Genomic DNA, 21,062 nt, shown 5'->3' with positions numbered 1-21,062 from the left:
AATGATACGTTATGGCATATCTGCTTTTATGATGAATCTTTTAATTGCTTGTCATAGTGAAAGAGAATCAAAGAGAGAAGTAAAAGGTTGTGTCTCATTCTCCACCTTCCTGGAGACTTGCATCTCCTCCTCTATATCTGAGTTCTCCCCAGTAACATCCAGGAGGGACAGAGTTATGTCAAGAATCCAAATACACAAGTGTTTAGACTATGGCTTACACCTGGGATATTGTAATTTGCTGTGTTCTTGTTAGTGTTTTGTTGTTGGTCACCCAGACATGAGCTTCATCCCTCAGCTGAATTTGAAATAAAAATGTAGGCAACATGCTGTTTTGGTGGATACACATATGCCTACATTATAACAAACAAAAAGTGCAGAGTGGTGGAACAGAGTATTGATTTTTAAATAATATACTGGTTTAATACTGTGTAATGTGCCTCTAGATATTTTAATTATACCTTTTTCAAAGAGCTTTGCCTGCAAGACAAGGATTTATTTTAAAAACACGTCTATCCTAATTTTTTTTTCCTGGTAACAAAACCACCCAAAACCCATGACTTCAGAGATGTCTGGAAAGGCTATTCAATTATCATCTCAAAGGATTATGTTAATTATATTAAATTTAAATAAATGAAAAGGAGTCTGTGTGATTTTTAGCAATTTTAAGACTGGTGGAACTGAATTGGAAACTGAACGTCTGATGTCAGATCAGGCCTCCTATGTAACACTGGTTCCCTTTCTGAACTCCATAAATATATCCCTACTTTACTGTTCTAAACATAATACTATTTATATTTAGGATATATTAAGATATTACAATGATTATTTAGATATGAAGATAAATAAGTAAATAGGTAACAACAAAGAAATGTGATCTCCTATCCTCCTAAGTTTAAAGCAAAACTTCCATTCATGTCAGCAAAGGCAAGTGTTGGTCCCTAAAATGTAATCATTTGTGTAGATATCCCAGGATGAGTATAATTTTTTAGAGCTGCAATACATTTTATGCTGTTTTCCATGCGCTTTCAAATGCATGCTGTATGGTGACTCAATCTTCCCAGGTTACAGCTATGAACCACAAGTTCTTCAGAAGTCATATAGAAGACTGCTTGTCCCTTGGCCGACCTTTGTTAATTGAAGACATTGGAGAGGAACTTGATCCTGCTCTAGATAACATCTTGGAAAAAAATTTCATAAAATCTGGTTCTGCACACAAGGTAAGATGAATTGTAGACATAAAATTAAAACCCCTAAAATAGGACAGGTGTTGAGTATCAGGTAGTCTGAATACTGACATGATTCATATCTTTAAAACAGTTAGAAAATGAGTAGTGAACTCATGGGGTTGTTTGAGGGCCTTTTTACTCTTAATCAGAAAGTTTAAAAAGTGTAAATGAAAATGTTAAAAAGGCAGTCAATAAATTTTTCATTAGATAAAATAACAGTTTTTCTGAATTAGGCTTTTGAAAATTGAGAAATGTGTTTTATTTTCAGGTCAAAGTAGGTGACAAGGAGGTAGATCTGGCGAAGGGGTTTACCCTCTATATGACAACAAAAGTGGCTAATCCTGTTTATACTCCAGAAATTAGTGCAAGAACAGCTGTGATTGACTTTACTGTTACTATGAAAGGGCTGGAAGATCAGCTCCTTGGCCGTGTCATCCTCACAGAAAAGCAGGTATTGAGTCTTGCAGTATTTGTATAGAGGGAAGTCTTGTTCAGTATCTGCACCAGGAGTGCATACATATTCAATGGCTTGGTTGAAATCAAATGCAGGAACAGAAATGTGAATGAAAGTTTAAAGGTTGCTCATTTGCTGAAAGACAATGTGGAGCTGTTTTTTAATTGAATGGGGGAACCTAAACATTTATTTTAAGATCTGGCCTTGGAAAGAGAAGAAAGAAAATTATTCATTAAAAATACATCATAGGCGTATACATGACATACATAAAACAACTTTATTCCTTCATATACAGCAAGGGCTTCTTGTTCAGTCAGAAATCTCTTTTATTTCTGAATTCCTTTTTAAACTTAATTTGAATTACATGAAAAAATGCTTATGAACTTGAACTACTTTTGCCAGCCAGGCTCTAGTGTGCAAGATAAAAGATTCTTAAGGAGCCCTGAACACTGACTTGACTCTGCTCTTACTAAAATTTGCATTGATTATGTGGAAGTTAATATAAGGAAGAAAATTCTCTCTCAGGTGAGAGAAAAAAATTAAGGTTTGGATTAGCAGAGCTGCTGCTTTCAGTAAGTAGCACAGGTAGACTTGCTCATGAGAGAAGAATTCCCTACCCACGGGAATTCACTCCTCCTCTGAATTCCCCAAAGCATATTCTAGTGTTCTTTAGTGGTGCTGTCAATTTCTCCAGCCAACACCCTTCCACTTTGCTCAAAATGAGCCTTTACTGAAGTAAGGACTGGTATTTAAGTGCCCTTCCTTCAGTCTGACAGCCAGAAACAGAGGCTGGAAAGTCATTGCAATACACAAACTTCCTGTGAATTGTTCCATGAAAAACAGAAAAACTGTAACAGCAGGTACTGGGGAAAAAACGGGGTGGGAAAAATGCTATGGATGCAAAACTTTTAATCTTTACTCCAGTAGATGTAGGTTTCTGTAAGCAAAATTGAACAGCATCAGCAGGAGTGAATGGGAGTATCCTGACTAACCTCTGAAGGGAGGGAGAGGTCTAAATCAAGATAGAAGTGAAATGGTTCCTCATGACCTACATATAAAACTCCTCTTCCCACAAGATACCCTTGCGCTGTGGTTTTTTTTTTCCTGTACAGAACTGATAGAGACTTCATACTGAATGTGTGTAGCAGCACCTAGACTGCATTTTGGGTCCAAAATATAGTCACTGAAAAGTATTCCTCCAGTGCTGTACATCCGCTGAAGAGAGTTGCAAAGGAACCTGGTTAATATCAGCACTATTTGCTGCACAGGGACATGGTTGCAGCTGATCAACATTTATTAAACTTCTTTTGGCAGATATGAAGACATCATGGTTGTTCTGTCTCTTCTGTCTCAGTAAGAGATGAATGTTGTGGTGTAGATAATCAGAGCCAATGGGATTCTGAAAAATTTAGTTCAAAGAAAAGACACAACATGAGCAGAGATTCTGAAGAACAGGTTTTCTATAATAAAGAGACAACTTCATGATCGCTGAGCTAAAGTAATAGATTAAAGGAACCAAGACATTCTTCAACATTGCTCTAGTGATCAATGAAATATGATCAAAGAAGTGTTTATTCTTCTCAGCTTTATAGGTTGATCCTGTAAATATATATAAAAAAGTCAGCATATTTTTGTACTTTGATAATGAAGTTGCTGCCACTATTTTTGTTCAGAACAGGTATTTTTATGTTACAAATATGGTTGTGAGGTTCCCTTGCAAACAAAAACTTGCACTTGGTATATTTGCTGATTTTCTGAAAGATGCCTTTTAAAGGTTTACAAATAGTATGGGTAAAGTGTCTGATCTTGGACAAGCACATCCTTATGTGGAATTTAGGCATGTAGCTAAATGTATTTTTGAGTGTTTTGTGGAAGTATTCCTTTTGTGTAATTCTAATCTTTTTTTGCATTAATGGTATAGAAAGAGGAGTAAATGTAGAAAGATGAATTACTGATGCTTAAGCCATTCCCCTCTTTTGGGAAGCAGTTACTTGTAGCTTCCACAGAGCTACACTCTGTAGCTCTAGAACATATTTCAAACAGGTTTCCAAATGAGAAATTTGTGAAAATAAAGAAATTTGTCACTTCTTTGAAATATAGGAGAATCTCTCCTGTACTGTATAACTCTGTACATCTCCTTTTTCTTTAACTTGACATGTTGACAAAAATGAAAATAAACTGAAGCCATAGGTGTAGATAGACTATTATTAACCACCCCTTTTTTTCGTATAGGGAAGTTGACTTGATTGATTATAATAAAGGCAGGCAGCAAGGGTATCCCTGAGCTGTGTAGACTGTGCAGTCTAGATGCCTCATTTCACTTGGCATTGTGTTGACTCGTCTGCCTTTGTTCTCTTGTCATTGTCTGTCTTGTAGAAAGGGCACAAAAATCCATATGACATAGATAATAATTGTAACACTTCCTGTTTTATAAGGAGTAGGGCATTGTATCTTTCAAAATCACAGAATTGTAGAAATTAGAAATGGAAAGATCATCCAGTCAACTTTGCTCACAATGTAAAATCCTTCCATACAAAGCATCTTTCAGTCCTTTATCTGATTTAATTTTCAGTACTCAATGTAATGTGGCTTTTATCACTTCCTATTGGAAACTATCTTTAGTGGTTGTGCACCTTACTAGGAGGAAGCTTTTCCTGGTAATTCTGATATGTTTTCGTTCTCCAGCATTTATGCTGCATTAATAAAAAAAATGCAGTAAAAATTATTTAAATATATATATTCAGTGTGCATATAAATTATTTTAGTACAGAAATTTTAGTAATATTTCTGTATTTTATGAAAAAGGCAGCAAAGTCCCCAATCTGACATGCATGAAATCCCATGTTTTCTGTGTCTTTATAAGGAGTCTTTCTTTGAATTGATGTTAAAAATTCTAAGGCAAATTTTTTGAATACAGGAACTGGAAGCAGAAAGAATCAAACTGATGGAACAAGTGACATCCAACAAGAGGAAAATGCAGGAGCTTGAAGATAACCTGCTCTGCCGTCTAACCAGTACAGAAGGCTCATTGGTTGAAGATGAGTCTCTGATACAAGTCTTAAGGATCACTAAAACAACAGCAGAAGAGGTGAATTTTGAATGTACTGATGATATATTTTGTAATTGTAATTTGGAGACTGTATATAGATTTTCATTCCTGGTTTTTTTTTTTCCATTCAGAGCCACTATATAACATCTGACTTCTTAACAAATAAATAGTAGAAACACTAATTTTTTCTTCATAAAAAATTCCAAAATTAAACTGCTACCTGGGTACTGTTCTATATTCCAGGCATGTTTTGCAGGTGTAAATTTGAATCAATTCCCATTGTGACAGGAGCTGGAACACATGAAGACATGATGCCTGTGTTAAAACAATGACAGAAGGAAGCAAAGCTCAACTAAAAATACTATTGTGATCTTAATCAAGACCTTTTCTTTTTGCCTGTGTAGTATAAATCCCAAGTAATACAACTTAATCTTCATGGTATTTTCCATTAATTTTAAGGTCAGTGAAAAATTAAACACAGCAGTGGAGACAGAGGTGAAAATCAATACTGCACGTGAAGAGTATCGGCCCGTGGCAGGTCGTGGTAGCATCCTTTATTTCCTAATCGTGGAAATGAGCTCGGTTAATGCCATGTACCAAACATCCTTACGGCAGTTCCTTGGCATTTTTGACCTATCAGTGGAAAGATCTCGGAAATCTCAGATCACAGCAAAAAGGGTAGTTTATATCATCGAGCATCTCACCTACGAAGTCTTCAAGTACACAGTTCGAGGGCTGTATGAAAATCACAGGTTCCTGTTCACACTGCTTCTGGCACTGAAGATTGACTTGCAGGCGAAGAAAATTTCACACACTGAGTTTGAGACACTGATCAAAGGTAATTTCTCTGAAAATGTTCCTGTTTACATATGTTTGTGAACTGCCAAATTCAGATTTTGCCGTTCTTGCATTAATAATGTGTTATATCCTGTGGATCTACTGGTTTTTAACTGGTGAATGAAAGCATATGCAACCCAAGAAAGAATTAAGAGACACATTTTCTAAAACAAGAGCAATATAGATTATTTTTTATCAAAACAATGCTTAGATGAGGATTATTTTAAGTTATACATTGCAAAAAGGGAAAAAATTAAGTCCATGACTTTGTAAGAGAACCTATAGTCTCTACCGTCTGCCTCTTTCTCAAGCTGCCCCATTATGTGTGTCTGTGAGATTGTAGACAATAAGCAAAAGCTCTCTTGATGGCTGATGAGCAGACATGTGAATGCATCAGGACTCTGTACCAGCCTTAAGTATCAGCACAAAAAAGTGGAAGTCTGTTACATGTTGGAAAACACTTTTATATTGCATTGCATTATGTCACCACTATATGTCACTACTCAGACACAGACAAAGAAAAATTTTAGTAAGGTGTATAAAATTTGATGGGCGCTGACCTCACTGTCTCCAAGATAAGATAAGTGCAACCTGGTACAAAGACAAGTACAGTCAGGTGCTTGGCATCCAAATATCTCAGTTTGTTTGGCAAGCACTGCGTAACTGTTCAGCTGTGGCTCAGCTGTGCTGGGTGTGCAAATGGGTGTGAGGCTGAGTGGTGGTTGAGCTAAGAGGCTGTTGACACTGCACAGTGCTGGAAATGAATGCACCATGTGCTTTCTTTTTCTTTAGTATAGATGAAAGGAGGCTCTACTAACCAGAGGTCCTTTCTACATCTGGTATGAAGAACTGGTTTTGAGTATACTTTTAGGTAGAAGTGTTTTATTCCAACTCTGCAGATGGAGTAGAAGCAGCACAAAAATTAGTGGGGTATCAGCTTTGGGAGGAACTGAAACCACTTCCCAGAAAGGTCTTTGTTAAATGATTCTTCCATGCAAATTGTAGGTCTCTGTATCCTGGTTTACATAAAATGTTACTCCCTGAATTATATAAATAAGTATTTTTTATTATTTGTCATTCTTCTGTTTAAAAATGTTTGGTTTTCTCTATAATACTTTTCACTTTGCAGGTGGTGCCAGCTTGGATATGAATTCTGTGGAACCAAAACCAAAAAAGTGGATCCTTGACACGACATGGCTCAATCTTGTGCAGTTATCTAGCTTGTACCCTTTCAATCAACTTCTGGTGCAAATTGTTAAGAATGAGAAGTCTTGGAAAGCTTGGTTCGATGAGGAAGCTCCTGAAAAAGCTGTTATTCCTGATGGTTATGACATCTTACTGGATCAATTCCATAAACTTCTCCTTGTCCGTAGCTGGTGCCCTGATCACACCATTGCCCAAGTAAGATACACTTTTGTACAGTGGTTATGCCATGTGACATCTCCTGAAGAACTGCTAGTTCCAAACTTATGTTCTCTGAATTTCTTGTTACCATAATATTTGTTGCAGAGTGAGCTATTTTGAAAAATCAGATATTGAAATGCTTATTAAAAATATGGGTGAAAACACTAATTTATTTAATTGCAATGAACTAGGAAGCAGGACATGAAACAAATTGAATTGGAGCTGCAAGAATACCATTCTTTTTGTGTGGTGCTTTCAAAGTGGAGTCATGAAACCTGTAAAGAAGTTGCATTTCTTTGGAGAATCAAAAGAGACATCCCTATTCTTTTTCACAGAAGAGGTGGAAAAAGAACAATTCACTTTTATGACAGGTGCACTAAAACAGCAGATAAACTGTTTACTTACCCTCTCTACTGAGGAAGTAATAATTAAGGCTGTGTCATGGCAAATCTCATAAAAGAAACTGCAGTAGATTAGTAGTTTGTCCACAGTCTGTGATATGTTGATTTTTCTTCTCTATGTAGGTGTAAAAGTCATATGAGCCTATGAGTATCCTCTTTTCACTTTTTTTTTCTTTCTCTACTGGATAGTAGTTTTTCTTTCCTGTATATCTCAACTTTACATGTTACATGCTGTGATAGTATCTGTGTTGTATTTAGGGGACACCATATTTTCATGGACCTCTTCTTCAACAAGGCTTGCTCCATCCTTTTTCATTTTCTACTCCTCAGTCAGGAAGTGGGAGAGAAGTAGGTGAGCTCCACCTGCCATAATTTAAACAGAGCAAAATAATAAAGCTGCTACTGCTTATTTATCAACACTTACCTATCAGCTTATTTATCAATTATTTATTATTGTCTTGCACAACTATCTCTGAAAAAGAATGCCTCTGAACAATGGTTTCAAGAAAAAGTAATTATTTTAATTTTTGAGGAGAGAGGGTATCTCTTTTGTTACTCTCTTCTTTATCTCTTCTTTTCCTACTGTGTTATCCCAAGTATTAGAAATTTTACCTGTCTTCACTAGGACAGAATTACGTAATAGGGGATGACTGAGAGGTTTTTTCCTGCAATTGACATCTTCCTTGGTTCACCTTGTTCCTCAGGGCTTCTCATCATCATACATGCCTCAGAATCTGTGGTAGTCATTGCATAGCTAGGAAATTGCCTCAGTCAGAGAAGAATTTCATGCACTAGGGTATCTTTAGAAGTTCTTTTAGAAAATGTCTGTGAAAAGAAAAAAAATAGAGGCATAAGGAAGGTTTGACCTTTAAGGATCAAGTCTGAACTGAGTTTATGTTTTGTAGAAATAGATATTCAGCCTAAGAGACTTGAATTGGATAACCACTGGACAGGAGAATTTGTTTGAAGTTCCAATAAATATATGGGAGATTGTAACTGGGTCAGATGAAAGATCTGTCTAATCCACTATGCTGTAGAGACAGTGTCAACAATACACGCTTAGAGGAGCTGAGAATGGAACTGGTATAGAGAAACTCTTTTATTTGGCTATCCACCAAGTTTTAGCAGGCAGTAATTTAGGGGCAATATCTGGGCTGTCCTCAGAGCTGACACTGGATCTATTCTGCATGGATTTTTTTTTTTTTTTCAGTTCTTTAAAAAAACCCCTTTAGCATGTTCTAACAACAGTGTTCACAGGATGGCTGTTCCATGAGCAGAATTCTTTCTCTTCTTTGTTTGAAGTTTGCTGTCTGAGAATTTCAATGGTTGCTTCCTGTGGGCTGTAACTTTTGTTATGCCAAAACTGAAAATTAAAGCTTAGACAATCATTGCCTTCCAGTGCAGGTGCTGGTAAATTCCACATCACTGGTTAATGCTAAATTAAAAAAAGAAATATATATATTTTTTTCTGGTAACTTTTTTCCCAGGCTCGTCACTACATTGCAGAATCTCTTGGAGGGAAATATGCAGAAGGATTTATTCTTGAAATGGAAGCAATGTGGAGAGAAAGTGACTGTCGAACACCTTTGACATGCCTTTTATCAGTGGGGTCTGATCCCACTGAAAATATAGAACGTCTTGCAAAATCAAAGGTATCCTCCTAAACTGAGTTTGCTAGATCTGATAAAGATATTTTTAACTCATCTTTGCACTAGAAGTGGTATTTCCACATTTTAAAGAAGTTGAAATAATGATATTCATACTAGTGTTCTCTGGAAGTTAATTTTTGACCAGTAGCCAAAATGCATTTACTAAGAAGTAAAAATGTCGCAGTCTTGCTTTTTGCAGTGGTTTGATTGCAATGAGACCTCCATCTTTATCCAGCAGACTATGATAGTCTACTATGAGGAGAGGTACTTAGCTATGAGAACAAAGCAACGCTTGTAGTTTACATTGTGTTGCATTCACTGTAGGAGGTGACAGTAATGATGATTACAAGAAGATACAGAAAAAAAATCATAAATATGGTGACAAGAGAAGTTAATTTTAACACCCTAGCATTCAGTCTGTGCACTTGATGGAGACATTCAACATTTCCTACAGAACAGCATCACTTTAAGGCGCTCTGTGCACTGTTTTATGGTTCACAATGTAGACGCATGTAAAATTTTCCCAAGAAGATGTTATTTATGGTAGACCTCCATAAATTTTCCCCCTTGTTAGAATGCATCTTCATTTAATGGTGCAGAATTTTAGTGTGCACTAAGTAAGACATACTTGCAAAAGTGGGGAGGACCCACAAATCACTTTAGCTTATTTATTAGAAAGTGGAGATGCTTGTTCTGTTTGAAAATCAGTACCATTATTTGTCTGTCTGTGTTGAAGATGGCTTAAATTATGACCTCTCACTTAGTGTTTAAATTTAGGAATCTTAAATCTGAAGTCATTATTTTGATCCTTGTCTGCTGTCAGACCAAAAGTGTATTGCAGTGGTGTACTAGTTTGAAAACAAACCAGTGGGAGGCACCAAGTCAGAATAACAATTTAATGGAAATTAAAGAAAAGGAAAAAAAGTAAAAGAGAACACTGGTTCAAACTGACAGAGTCAAGGTACAACCTGACACCCTGTTAGGCAGGGTGGTGGTAGCAGTCTGGTAGAATGGTGGCTGCAGTCCTCTGAAGCAGTGATCCTGTAGTAAAACAGTCTGCTCTTCCTCAGAAAGTTCAATGGTGGCTGTGTAGCTCCTGTCCTCTGGAAATCCAGTGGGAAGTGTTGTCTCTGGTGCTCAGAGTCCCAGATTATATCCACGATGGGATGCTTGGTTCCTCCCTCTGGGTGGAGCATCTCACAATGGGGTAATGAGTCATGAGGCCAAGTGTTGATTAGGCTCATTAACAGAAGATAGTCCGGAGGGAGTTATCTCTGAGTCAGGCGGCAGGACAATGATGGGCCATGAACAGAAAGATAGTCTGGAGGGAGGAGGCAAGGAAACACTGCCCCACCTGATTTCAACAGCTCCTGAGGATGGTACTAGAATACACTGTAACCCAGGACAACTGGACAGTCTTAATATATCTTCATGCTTTCAGGAAATTTGTATAGAAGAAATGGAAAGTGAGGTTGCAAAAGAGCTAAAGGGATTGCCTTGTTTATTCACACATGGTTTATGAACAAGGCAACGTCAGCTAGGCCATCATAACCTGAAGTTCAACTCTAGTGTCACCTGTAAATATGAAGTCAACAACACTGTTTAACTGTAAAGTCCTTTCCTAATCTCTTGAAGTAAAGACCTAACCATGCAGCATATAGAAACCTTCAAAGTTTACAAAAGGCATCCAAATTCCACAAAAAAAATACAAACACAGGTGTTTTTTTAAAAAAAATGTATATAACAATGTGGAACTTGAGGAGCATTTCAGCAGTTCTTTATCTTTTGAAACATGTGTCTAGAAATAATTTAGTTTTCAGAAACATTTGCCAGGGACCTTTGTGTTTAGTTTGCTAGTACGTCAACAAATTGTATTTAGTTCCTGTCTTTCTTTGGGATTTCTCTGCTGTTTTCCAGACTAAATCTTTAATATAGGTTAGCTGTAGCAAGGATCTGATCTTGGAGGGGGGTGGTGATGGTGCTGGGATTTTCTTCTTCTTAATGAAAAAAACTTGGACCTCTTTTTTCAATGATTTCCCTTTTACAGTCATGATTTATAGTCTTAAGATGGATTGCCAGTTCTGATGGTACCTCTAAGTATGATATTAACAGCATAAATCAGTTTTCTGCCGTTGGTAATGTTCAAATTTGTGTCCAGAATGTATTTTTCACTCTAAAATTTAGTTGTTCAGGTGGCCTTCTCCCAAAGAAATGAGAACAGTATCTGTGGCTACTGAGCTATATAACCTCGTTTATAAACCAAACAAGCTCTATCTTAAAAATAATTGCATTTCTGCCCCCTTTACTTTCACTCTAAGATGGAGTGAAAATGTAAGTTTCAGGATTAAAATGAACTTTCTTATACCAGCACTTTGACTCCATTAAAATCAGATTTTTTTTTTTTTTTTTTTTTTTTTTTTTTTTTAATTGTAGAGATAGTTTCTTCTTTCAGGGAATGGTGCACAGAAACTTCAACAGAACTGTCAGGGCCACTGTGGTGACTAAAATGCCAGCATTTTCATCTGTATAGTAATGTATTAAGATGACATGGATATGCTGATATGACTCACTACTGAAAGAAACATTCTCTATGCAGACATTTCAATAGAGTTCTTTCAGAATGGGTAAAATGAGGACAATTCATAGTGAAAAATATTGTTTCCTTCTCTCGATGTTTCCATAACCTTTAATGATTGTACATTTGAGAGGTAACATTGATGAGAAGAGCAAATGATGAGAAGATGCTTTGTTAGGGAATAATGTACCTGCTGAATGCTTATGCACTCATGCAGGGGTAGTCATAGTCTTTGACTTAAGGGGGTGCTAGCTGTACTCAGATGCATCTTAGAAAAGGTGAAGTTTTTTGGTCCTCTGGCACACAGCCAACTTCACAGGCTTTCAGCTTTGCTTCTTTTAGCTACAGTTTCAGGTTTCACTGACCTGAGAGTAGAGTTTAACTGCTTTCTTATCTTTGGCATTCTTGTCTCCTTAAATCTTGCCACGATATGGGGGATCATATACAGCAGCTGTATTTATACTGTTCTGTAAAATCAGGTCAGGGCCCATGCTCTGACCCTAAGGCCAAATGACCCAGCACAGTTTGTGTCCATATGCTTAACCTTCTTCTCCTGCAAAAGTAGGGCAGCCTCCTCCATGCTGTTTAGGAGCGGATGTCTCCCTTCTCTTCTGTTTCACAGTGAGAGAGTCTGAGCAGCTGTACAGGTCAAGATTAACCTTTGTAGCTCTCAGCCAGCTGAAGGCAGGCCCAGATTGATAATGCAGCTCATCGCTCATTGCATGAGGGGTACTCAGCTGTAGGTCTTGAACATTAAACTGTCCACGAAACAAAGTCTTTTCACCTATTCTTTTGCCCTCAATATGTATGCAGAATAATATGTTTAACTGGGTTTGATAGTTCTGGTTTTCTCTGGCAGGAGTTAGGCAGACAACCTGAGCCAGACTTAAAAAGTACAAGAGTAACAAGAACAGTAAGCACGAGAGGATCTGCTTGCACGTTACTGACAGAGCTGTGTGGTCCTGATCTCAGGCTTATCTATTTCAGATCCCCTTGTGACAGCTTGTATCATCCTCTGGTTTTCTGAACAGCTGGTTTTATTCTCCCATAGCCTCTAGAGAAGAGACCATAAACTTCCAGAATTCTAATGTTTGCATTTATAAGCTTTGTCTCTTCTGAATCTAGATCTGCTCAAGATCTGCTAGAGCTAGCGGATCACCAGACTAGAATCCTCTGAATCGGTGGCTCCACAGCTGCCATTTAGCAATACAGGATGTTTCCTGAGCAATGCTTAAATGTGAACCAATGGTTCCTGTCCTACCTGATTCACCAACAGTTTTCCTTTAAATGCAATATGTTCAGACAGTAAAATGTCACCAGAAATGCTGGGTTTACACTGTGTGTTAATTATTATCTGTTCATCTCAAGATAGTCCACATCACAGGAAAAAGAATGGTCAGGCTATATTTATGTCTTGCTTTATTTGGAAAACTTGTGAAAAAGCTGAAAAAGTGTTTCAGTTGTCTTATCCCATAGATTTTGTTAGACCAGCAAAAAGATATTATTTCCAGTGGGTGTAGTTTTCTTCCAACAGGTGGAAGATAAGAAGAACTTGAAGGGTTTTACTTTTTTGTTTGTTTGTTTGTTTTGCTTTCTTTACTCTGTTTTAATATAATCAGTCTTCATTTATATTGATCGTTTTCTTTGTGGCAGAATATCACTACACATGGATCTATGGAACCAATACATCCTGCGTATAATTCTAAGGAACTACATACAAAATGAACTTTCTTTTTTACTTTTAGAACGTTCCATGTCGTGCCATTTCAATGGGTCAGGGCCAGGAAGCCCATGCAAGGCACCTGTTAAATCAGTGCATGCAAGATGGAGGATGGCTCCTTCTACAGAACTGCCACCTTGGCTTGGAGTTTCTTAATGAATTAATGGACACCATCATGACAAAAGAGTCTGTGAGTGAAGATTTCAGAACCTGGATCACTACAGAGACTCACCCAGAGTTTCCTATTAATCTTTTACAGTCCTCTATAAAATTTACCAATGAGCCTCCTCAAGGTAGGAATGACTTCCCTTCCCACTGGAGAGATCACTGCTGGTCCAGGAAGGTTGGGCAGAAAGTAATGCTGGTTTCACTGTGCAGCTACTTGCAGCTGCCAGTCTTGGACAATACTGACCTGTGTCCCTGGGCATCCCCTGGTCTTCTGGACCTCCATGCACCTCCTTAGGTCCAGGATCTTTCCCCACTTCCACAATGTTTCCTCATATTCAGATGTTTATCTCATGTTTTCTGGGCCTCTAAGCCCCCAGTTTTCCTAACCTAAGTAGCCTATGTGCAGAAGCACAATGTGAGATCTGCATCTTAACTGGCAGTTTGGACTCATGTTTCTATACTAATAGGAGTGCAGGAAAGATATGGAATGAGTCCAGTGAGAGCCCACAAAGATGCTGAAGGGATTGGGGAACATGCTATGTGAGGAGAGGATGATTATTAAACTTAGAGGAGAGAAGGGGTATCTTATCAGTGCATATAAATAAATAAATAAATATGCCCTTTATATATATGTGTTACCACTGGTTCAAGTTGATGATGTCAGTAGGAGCTGAGAATTTTTATCCAAGGTCCTATTTAAAGCTTCAGACATTTAAACCTCTTATTTCAGTATTTAGCTTCCTTTGAACATTAGTAAGATGTCTACAAAATATTTGATCTTGTGAAAAACATCCTGTTTCAGCATTTATACTCCATCTCAAGAGAAGATAGTCAGTCTGTTGATAAAAATTTCTTACTTCTTCCTCTTCTCCTCTCCCCCTTTTAAATTCAGAGCTCAGCATCTTTTTATTGCACAGTGGCCCACCCCTAATGATTCTAATGGTAACAACCTATAGTTCCAAGAGGCTATTTTAGAAGTCAAGTTATAGCAAATTTGCAACTTGCATTTAGTGACATAAAAAAGCCCAGTGTAAAAATTTAAGTCAAGATGAAATATAGATAGTTTTAGTTTTCTAAGACTGTCCTGCCACACTGCTAGCACAATATGATAAGACACTTTTGTTTGATTTTGGAACTCTCTTATGATACCTTTTCAATATTTTGAGAAACAATTTGTTTGAATATTGTTCTACAGAATCTTTGTGAAATATGAACAAAGCAAAGTACTTTTATTGTACTTTGTCATAGGAAGTAGGATGACTTGGACAGTCTATTCCCTGCACTTGAAATCTGTCCTTCTAGACTCGTGTGATGTTGATTAGGTGGAAGGTATCATAAGAGGGACCTGATGTCAGTAATTCATGCTCGGGTTGTCTGCCCAAGGCAGAAGATGCTTGAGTAGCACTGCCTGAAAACATCTGGGAGTAGTCAAGCTTATGTATTCCATGGAAGCTGAGACTGTATCAGTATCAACTGCCTGAAGCTGCTCCTGGGATATGAAATGTCAATGCTCAAACAAACCTCCCCAAGTATTAGTATTTGCACTATGAATTTAGGTTCTCATCTCTGTCACCTTGGTGCCTGTAGGCCAGATGGAGAACCTGCACACAGAATTTTGAGATTTTTATAGGAATCAAATCTAAACAAAATTATCTTAAGTAAAACTAAAATCTCATATTATAAGTAAATATCAAAACAAACTCTTGGATACCAGTGCTATATTTCATATGATGTTAGGTGTCTTTTTCATTGCCATATAGTTGTGAAATACTTTTTTTTATGTTTCAGTTGTTATTGGGAACATTTAGAATACAATTATTTAATTTCAATTCCTTCCAGACTCATGAAATTAATTTGTTGTATTATCTACCTAAAAAAAAATGTTATTGAAGTTTGCCTGCTATGACCAGCTGATCAGGTAATTGATTCTAAGATATTATTTGAAGGTGTAAGTAAGATGATACTGCAAATTAGAATAGAGAATTATGCTTAACAGGTTGGATTTATGGATTCCATATTTTTTTTTTACTAATGTATTGCACTTTTATACTTTCTAGGTGTGAAAGCTGGCTTGAAACGAACATACTCAGCTGTAACTCAGGATCTGCTAGATGTGAGCAAAATGCCACAGTGGAAACCATTGCTATATGCTGTAGCATTCCTTCACACAACTGTTCAGGTTTAAGAATATATTTATTTTCTTCTGTCATAAATCCATGTTTTATTTATTAATGAACCTTGGTATTAAATGAAAAACATTTTTAAAAGGCCAGTCCCATGTTGGCAAATTAACACAAGTAAAATAAGAAAGAGAACAACCTATGTCTATTACTGCAAATGTGTTAGAACTTAAAATTTTGCTCATGTTGGTCCTGTAACTCCAACACGGATGGTATTTCAGAGGAAAAAAAGGACAATCAAGCAGTGGTCAATTAGAGTTACTCTTCTATTAAAGTCTTGACTGTGTGATCTGTCTTTCAACTAACTGAACTTCTACTAATATTTTAAATCATAAAAGCCTATTAAAGAAATTTACAATTTATGGTTTGGAAAACCATAGTCTTAAACTGCTGCATTCACAATGAGAAGATACAAGAGAGTGAATATAAATCCCTTCTGCTCTGAAACCTGTAGGAGGAAATGAAAGTAGATTTTGGGTCTTGACTTTCAGGACTTCCATTAAAGAAAGTGCTTTATAGATTAACCACAACTTTTCATCATCCTATCAATAGATTTTGCAGTATCCTTAGTTTATATTTGGAGCCTGGTTAATTTAGCTCTGTGGCATCCATGCACTGATATATTGTGGTCCAGTGGAAGCCTGTGCTACGTTTTTTTTTGTATCACTTTGGTATCACTTCTTTCTTGGTGGAAATTAAAAATTTGCTATTACCAGATATTGCCCTAACAGCTATATACTGCCAGCTGAGTCTGTAAATTATTCACTAAGAAGCAGTTTTTCCTACTTCCATCTGCACCATGCAGAGACAGCAGTGACAGGAATATATCTAGTCCATAGGAGGACCACACACAATAATCATGGCTGATGAATTTGGACATCTTGCCTCAAACACTAGCTTAATTTTTGAAATCCAAAAGCTATAATTCTACACTCAGAGATTTGCTGCACTTAAAAAAGAGATTTTTTTCTTTGTGAAAATGTTAATATTCCTATTCTTTGTTTGTATGGGGAGATAATTAATCAAGTGTTCGGCATTGTGTGTGTTAATTTTTTTTTTTAAAAAGTTGATGAAATAGAATTCCAGCTGGACTACTGCATTCTTAACATATTTCATGTATTCTTCTGCACTTAAGTTTTCTCCACAATTACTATCAATCAGTCTTTTACCTTTAACTCCAACTCTTTTACAGGAAAGACGAAAGTTTGGCCCATTGGGCTGGAATATTCCTTACGAATTTAATCAGGCAGACCTCACAGCCAGCGTGCAGTTTATCCAGAACCATTTGAATGATGTGGATAATAAACATGGAGTGAACTGGAGCTGTGTTCGCTACATGCTTGGAGAAGTGCAGTATGGTGGCCGTGTCACTGATGACCTCGACAAGGCACTGCTGAATACATATGCAAGAGTCTGGTTTGGAGAGCACATGTTCAGTGAGAAATTTTGTTTCTACAAAGATTATGCTATTCCAAAAGGGAACACAGTGGAAGACTATCTCCAGTACATAGAGCAGTTGCCAGTAATTGATACACCAGAGGTAAAAGATTTTAATATATTAAAGGGAGTTTTTGTCAGATGAGTAACTTAATGAGGTGGGTTTTTTTTCAGAATCATGTATGCAGAGGTCAAGATTAGTGGGCAGACCATTATAATGGGTATTCAGTGTAGATCTGCTGACCAGGAAGACACAGATGAGGCCTTCTTCAAACAATTAGAAAAAGTCTCATATTCACAGGCCCTGGTCCCCATGGAGGACTTTAACAACCCCAATTATCTACTGGAAAGTTGATACAGCAAGGGTGAAGCACTCTTATCAATGTGCATGAAAACCTGTTGGAATGCTGTGAAGATGGAGCCAGTCTTTTTGATAATACCCGGTGAAGGGACAAGAGGCAATGGGCATAAATTAAATAACAGGAAATTCCTTCTGAGAACAAGAGAACCCTTTTTAAGGGGAGGTGATAAAACCGGATAAAACTGGAAGTTTGCCCTGAGACATTGGGGCGTCTCGATCTTTGTGGACATTGAAATCTCAACTGGACACTGTCCTGGAAACACTGCTCTAGCTGACCCTGCTTGAGCAGGTGATTTGGACTAGATGACCCTCACAGGTCCCTTCCAAACCAAACTATTTTGTGGGTTCACAATTCTGTATGGGATTGAGCAGACATGCAATCTGAGAAATAATGAAAGTAAGAACCCCTATGGTCTCCCTTTGCAAGTTATAATTAGGAGCTTATTCCATTTTGACAACAGAAAGATACGGATGTTGCCATGAATTTCTGGGGTGGGGTGCAGGGCAGCTCCTGGTTGTACCCAGTTTTACATGGCGCAATGTGTGCATACCACAGTGGTCACAGTGATTGGAGGATGGTGACTTTCTCCTCCCTCCAGTACAAGCACATATGATGGAGTTAGTTGAAACTGAAACAGAAAAGAATCCTCTGGAAAATTGAAACAGAAGTGTACGGTCTGGATTTTTGTCTCATTTCTATTAAGTTGATAAATGCCATTGGAAATAAGTTCTATTAAAATTAAATAGATGGAACAGAACAGAAAAAACTGGTTTTCACTTACTGATAATGTGCTGGATGAGAGGGTGAGAAGTTTCCAAGGTCATAAAATAAGCTTAGAAAGTTCTGAATCTCTGAAGGTAGTGAAAGCAGAGTGCAAAGGTATTTGTACCAGCAATGATGCGCCTTTTCCAAGTGAGAATAAATGCAGACATGATAATGCATCAGTGGGATCCATTTGAGCCCAGATCATGAAGTGGTTCCTATCAGCATATGAACCTTGGCTCTATCAGATTTCAGGTGCTGCTTTCATGGATCTGCTTTTTTAAGCACTTGAGAACCTATCTCACAATGCTGCAATGTATTTTTAAAGTGTTTTGATGCCTGTTGAAAAGTCTGTATGTGGTTTGAGGTAGGGGAATTTTACCTTTGGCTTTTATGTAAATAAGAGCAAGTCCAGGAATGCAAACATTTTTTTCCTTCACATTTTCACTTGTTAAGAAGAAAGCTATGACTTTCTTCTGTCATTCTAAAATCTGTCAAAATTGCTTATGAAAATCTTTAACCTTTTAATCTCTCAATCTTCTTCATTTCACAAAGCGTACTGTGCTGGTCCAAACAGTGTATCCTTGATTCACTCCTTTTCCATTTTTAGTTAAGAAAGAAAGACTGAATCGGTCTGCTTGCTATGTCCTTGCTCTTTTGATGAAATTTCATCCTCTGAGCGGAATGAACACTGTCTTTTGAGGAGGGCAATGAACTCGGTGTATTGGGTTAGCATGGAAAGGTTTCAGTAGCAGGGGGGGCTACAGGAGTGGCTTCTGAGAGAAGCTGCCGGAAGCTTCCCCCATGAGTGACAGGGCTAAAGCCAGAGGGCTCCAAGATGGACCTGCTGCTGGCCAAGGCCGAGCCTGTCAGCAGTGGTGGCAGTGCCTCTGGGATAACATATTTATGAAGGATGAAAATATGCACATGAACCCTCAGTCCGAGAGAGGAGTGAGAATATGTGAGAGGAGCAACTCTGCAGACACCAAGATCAGTGAAGAAGGAGGGGCAGGAGGTGCTCCAGGTACAGGAGCAGAGATTCCCCTGCAGCCCGTGGTGCAGACCATGGTGAGGAAGCTCAGCCCCCGCAGCCCATGGAGGTCCACAGTGGAGCAGAGATCTACCTGCAGCCCAGGGAGAACCACACACTGGAGCAGATGGATGCCTGAAGGAAGTTGTGACCCTGTGGGAAATCCATGATGGAACAGGTTCCTGCAGGACTTGTGGGCCCATGAGGAGAGGAGTCCACACTGGAGCAGATGTGCTGGCCAAAGTTACGACCCCACAGGTGACCCATGCTGAAGTAGTCTGTTCCTGAAAGTCTGCACCCTGTGGAAGGGACCCACACGAGCAGTTCAGGAGGAACTGCAGCCCATGGGAAGGACTCACACTGGAGAAGTTTGTGGAGGACTGTCTTATGTGGCAGGGATTCCATGCTGGAGCAGGGGAAGAGTGTAAGGACTCCTGCTCCTGAGGAGGAAGGAGTTGAAGACAATATGTGATGAACTGATCACAAATCCTGTTCCCCATTCCCTGTCTCCCTGTGCTGCTGTGAGAGGGAGGAAGTAGAAAATTTGGGAATGACGTTAAATCCGGGAAGAAGGGAGGGGTGGAGGGAAGGTATTCATAGGATTTGGTTTTGTTTCTCATGATCATACTCTGATTTGATTGGTAATAAATGCAATTAATTTCCTCAAGTCAAGTCTGTTTTGCCTGATGATAACTGATGATTGATCTCTCCCTGTCCTTACCTCACACCATGGACTTTTTGTTATAATTTCTCTCCCCTGTCCAGCTGAGGAGGGGATGATAGAGGAGTGATTTCAGAGGAGTGTATAGCTTTAGCAATTGGTTTTGAGGATTCATAAGGCTAAAAATCCCTGAAAGACGGAATTCAACATTCTCTTTTTAAACAACGTTCCCAGAGATTTTGGATCAAAAAGAATGAGAGATTTGGCTCCTTGATTAACATACAGGACATTCAGAAAACTGGTCCACCCACTGGTTTCTTTTTTCTTTTTTCTTCATACATCACTTACATAAAACCATAGGACCAGAGCTGTCTCCCATGTCTCCCTGTCTTTGTTAATATTGCTCCAATGTTTAAGATAGCCCTTGGATTAGCACATCAATTTACATTCACATATATAGCAGATATTCTTCATGGTGCTAACTTGGGCTATAACACTGCCACAAAATCTGCTAGAGCAAAACCAAACAATTAAGCCCTCACTGTGCAAGAGCAAAAGCAGAAAAGAGTGTATCTTCAAATGTGTATTTCCTTCCACACAGAATATGAGTGTAATAAAGTGTGTTGGTATTTTTGCCTTTTACAGCTCTAAATATTTACTTTGAGTAAACTGCTATGTGCAAAACATTAAATCCTGTCTGGAATCTACCTACAAGGTATTATAGTCACACCATCTCTCAAATGTGGTATCAGGTCTGTAGTGCATTCTTTGTGCTGTTGTAGGGATAAGATCCCCAAGTGGTGTAAATCAGTGCACCTTTGCTGGTTTGGCACCAGTGCAGCCACTTATATCCCATGTCCCTGAGTTTTTAGGTTTGCAAGTAAAACAATATTAAATGACCCTTTTAATTCTGTATTCAGAGTATGTAAATACTGGTTTTTAGAAGTGTCTTCCTGCAATATACCAATTCTAATGTAAAACATGAAAACTGAATATAGGAAAAAATGTGAAAAGTGAGGAACAGAAGATTGCTTGGCTTTTGTGCTCAGTTTGAGGGCAAGCCTTCCTCATTGTTGGATCAGTGGTTCAAAGTTTGTAAGAGATATGTAATAGCTATAATTAAATGAGGGCTGGCGAAATAAGTCAC

General features: G+C 38.0%; 1 protein-coding gene across 1 annotated transcript in view; it reads left to right on the top strand.

Moving 5' to 3' along the window:
• Positions 1-21,062, top strand: part of LOC103623566 (dynein heavy chain 5, axonemal) — a 152,347-nt gene that overhangs the window by 107,223 nt on the left and 24,062 nt on the right. Inside the window, exons 63-71 of the mRNA XM_017746168.1 lie at positions 1,062-1,217; positions 1,495-1,677; positions 4,598-4,768; positions 5,189-5,567; positions 6,696-6,967; positions 8,859-9,023; positions 13,341-13,608; positions 15,541-15,662; positions 16,856-17,203. Coding sequence (XP_017601657.1) covers positions 1,062-1,217; positions 1,495-1,677; positions 4,598-4,768; positions 5,189-5,567; positions 6,696-6,967; positions 8,859-9,023; positions 13,341-13,608; positions 15,541-15,662; positions 16,856-17,203 — 2,064 coding nt within the window. The remainder of the gene's footprint in view (positions 1-1,061; positions 1,218-1,494; positions 1,678-4,597; positions 4,769-5,188; positions 5,568-6,695; positions 6,968-8,858; positions 9,024-13,340; positions 13,609-15,540; positions 15,663-16,855; positions 17,204-21,062) is intronic.

Source organism: Corvus brachyrhynchos, unplaced genomic scaffold (assembly GCF_000691975.1).
Source record: "Corvus brachyrhynchos isolate BGI_N302 unplaced genomic scaffold, ASM69197v1 scaffold409, whole genome shotgun sequence".
In the NCBI taxonomy this organism is placed as follows: Eukaryota; Metazoa; Chordata; class Aves; order Passeriformes; family Corvidae; genus Corvus; species Corvus brachyrhynchos.
The sequence above is the reverse complement of the archived record's forward strand: the minus strand, read 5'-3'. Positions and strand labels throughout refer to the sequence as shown.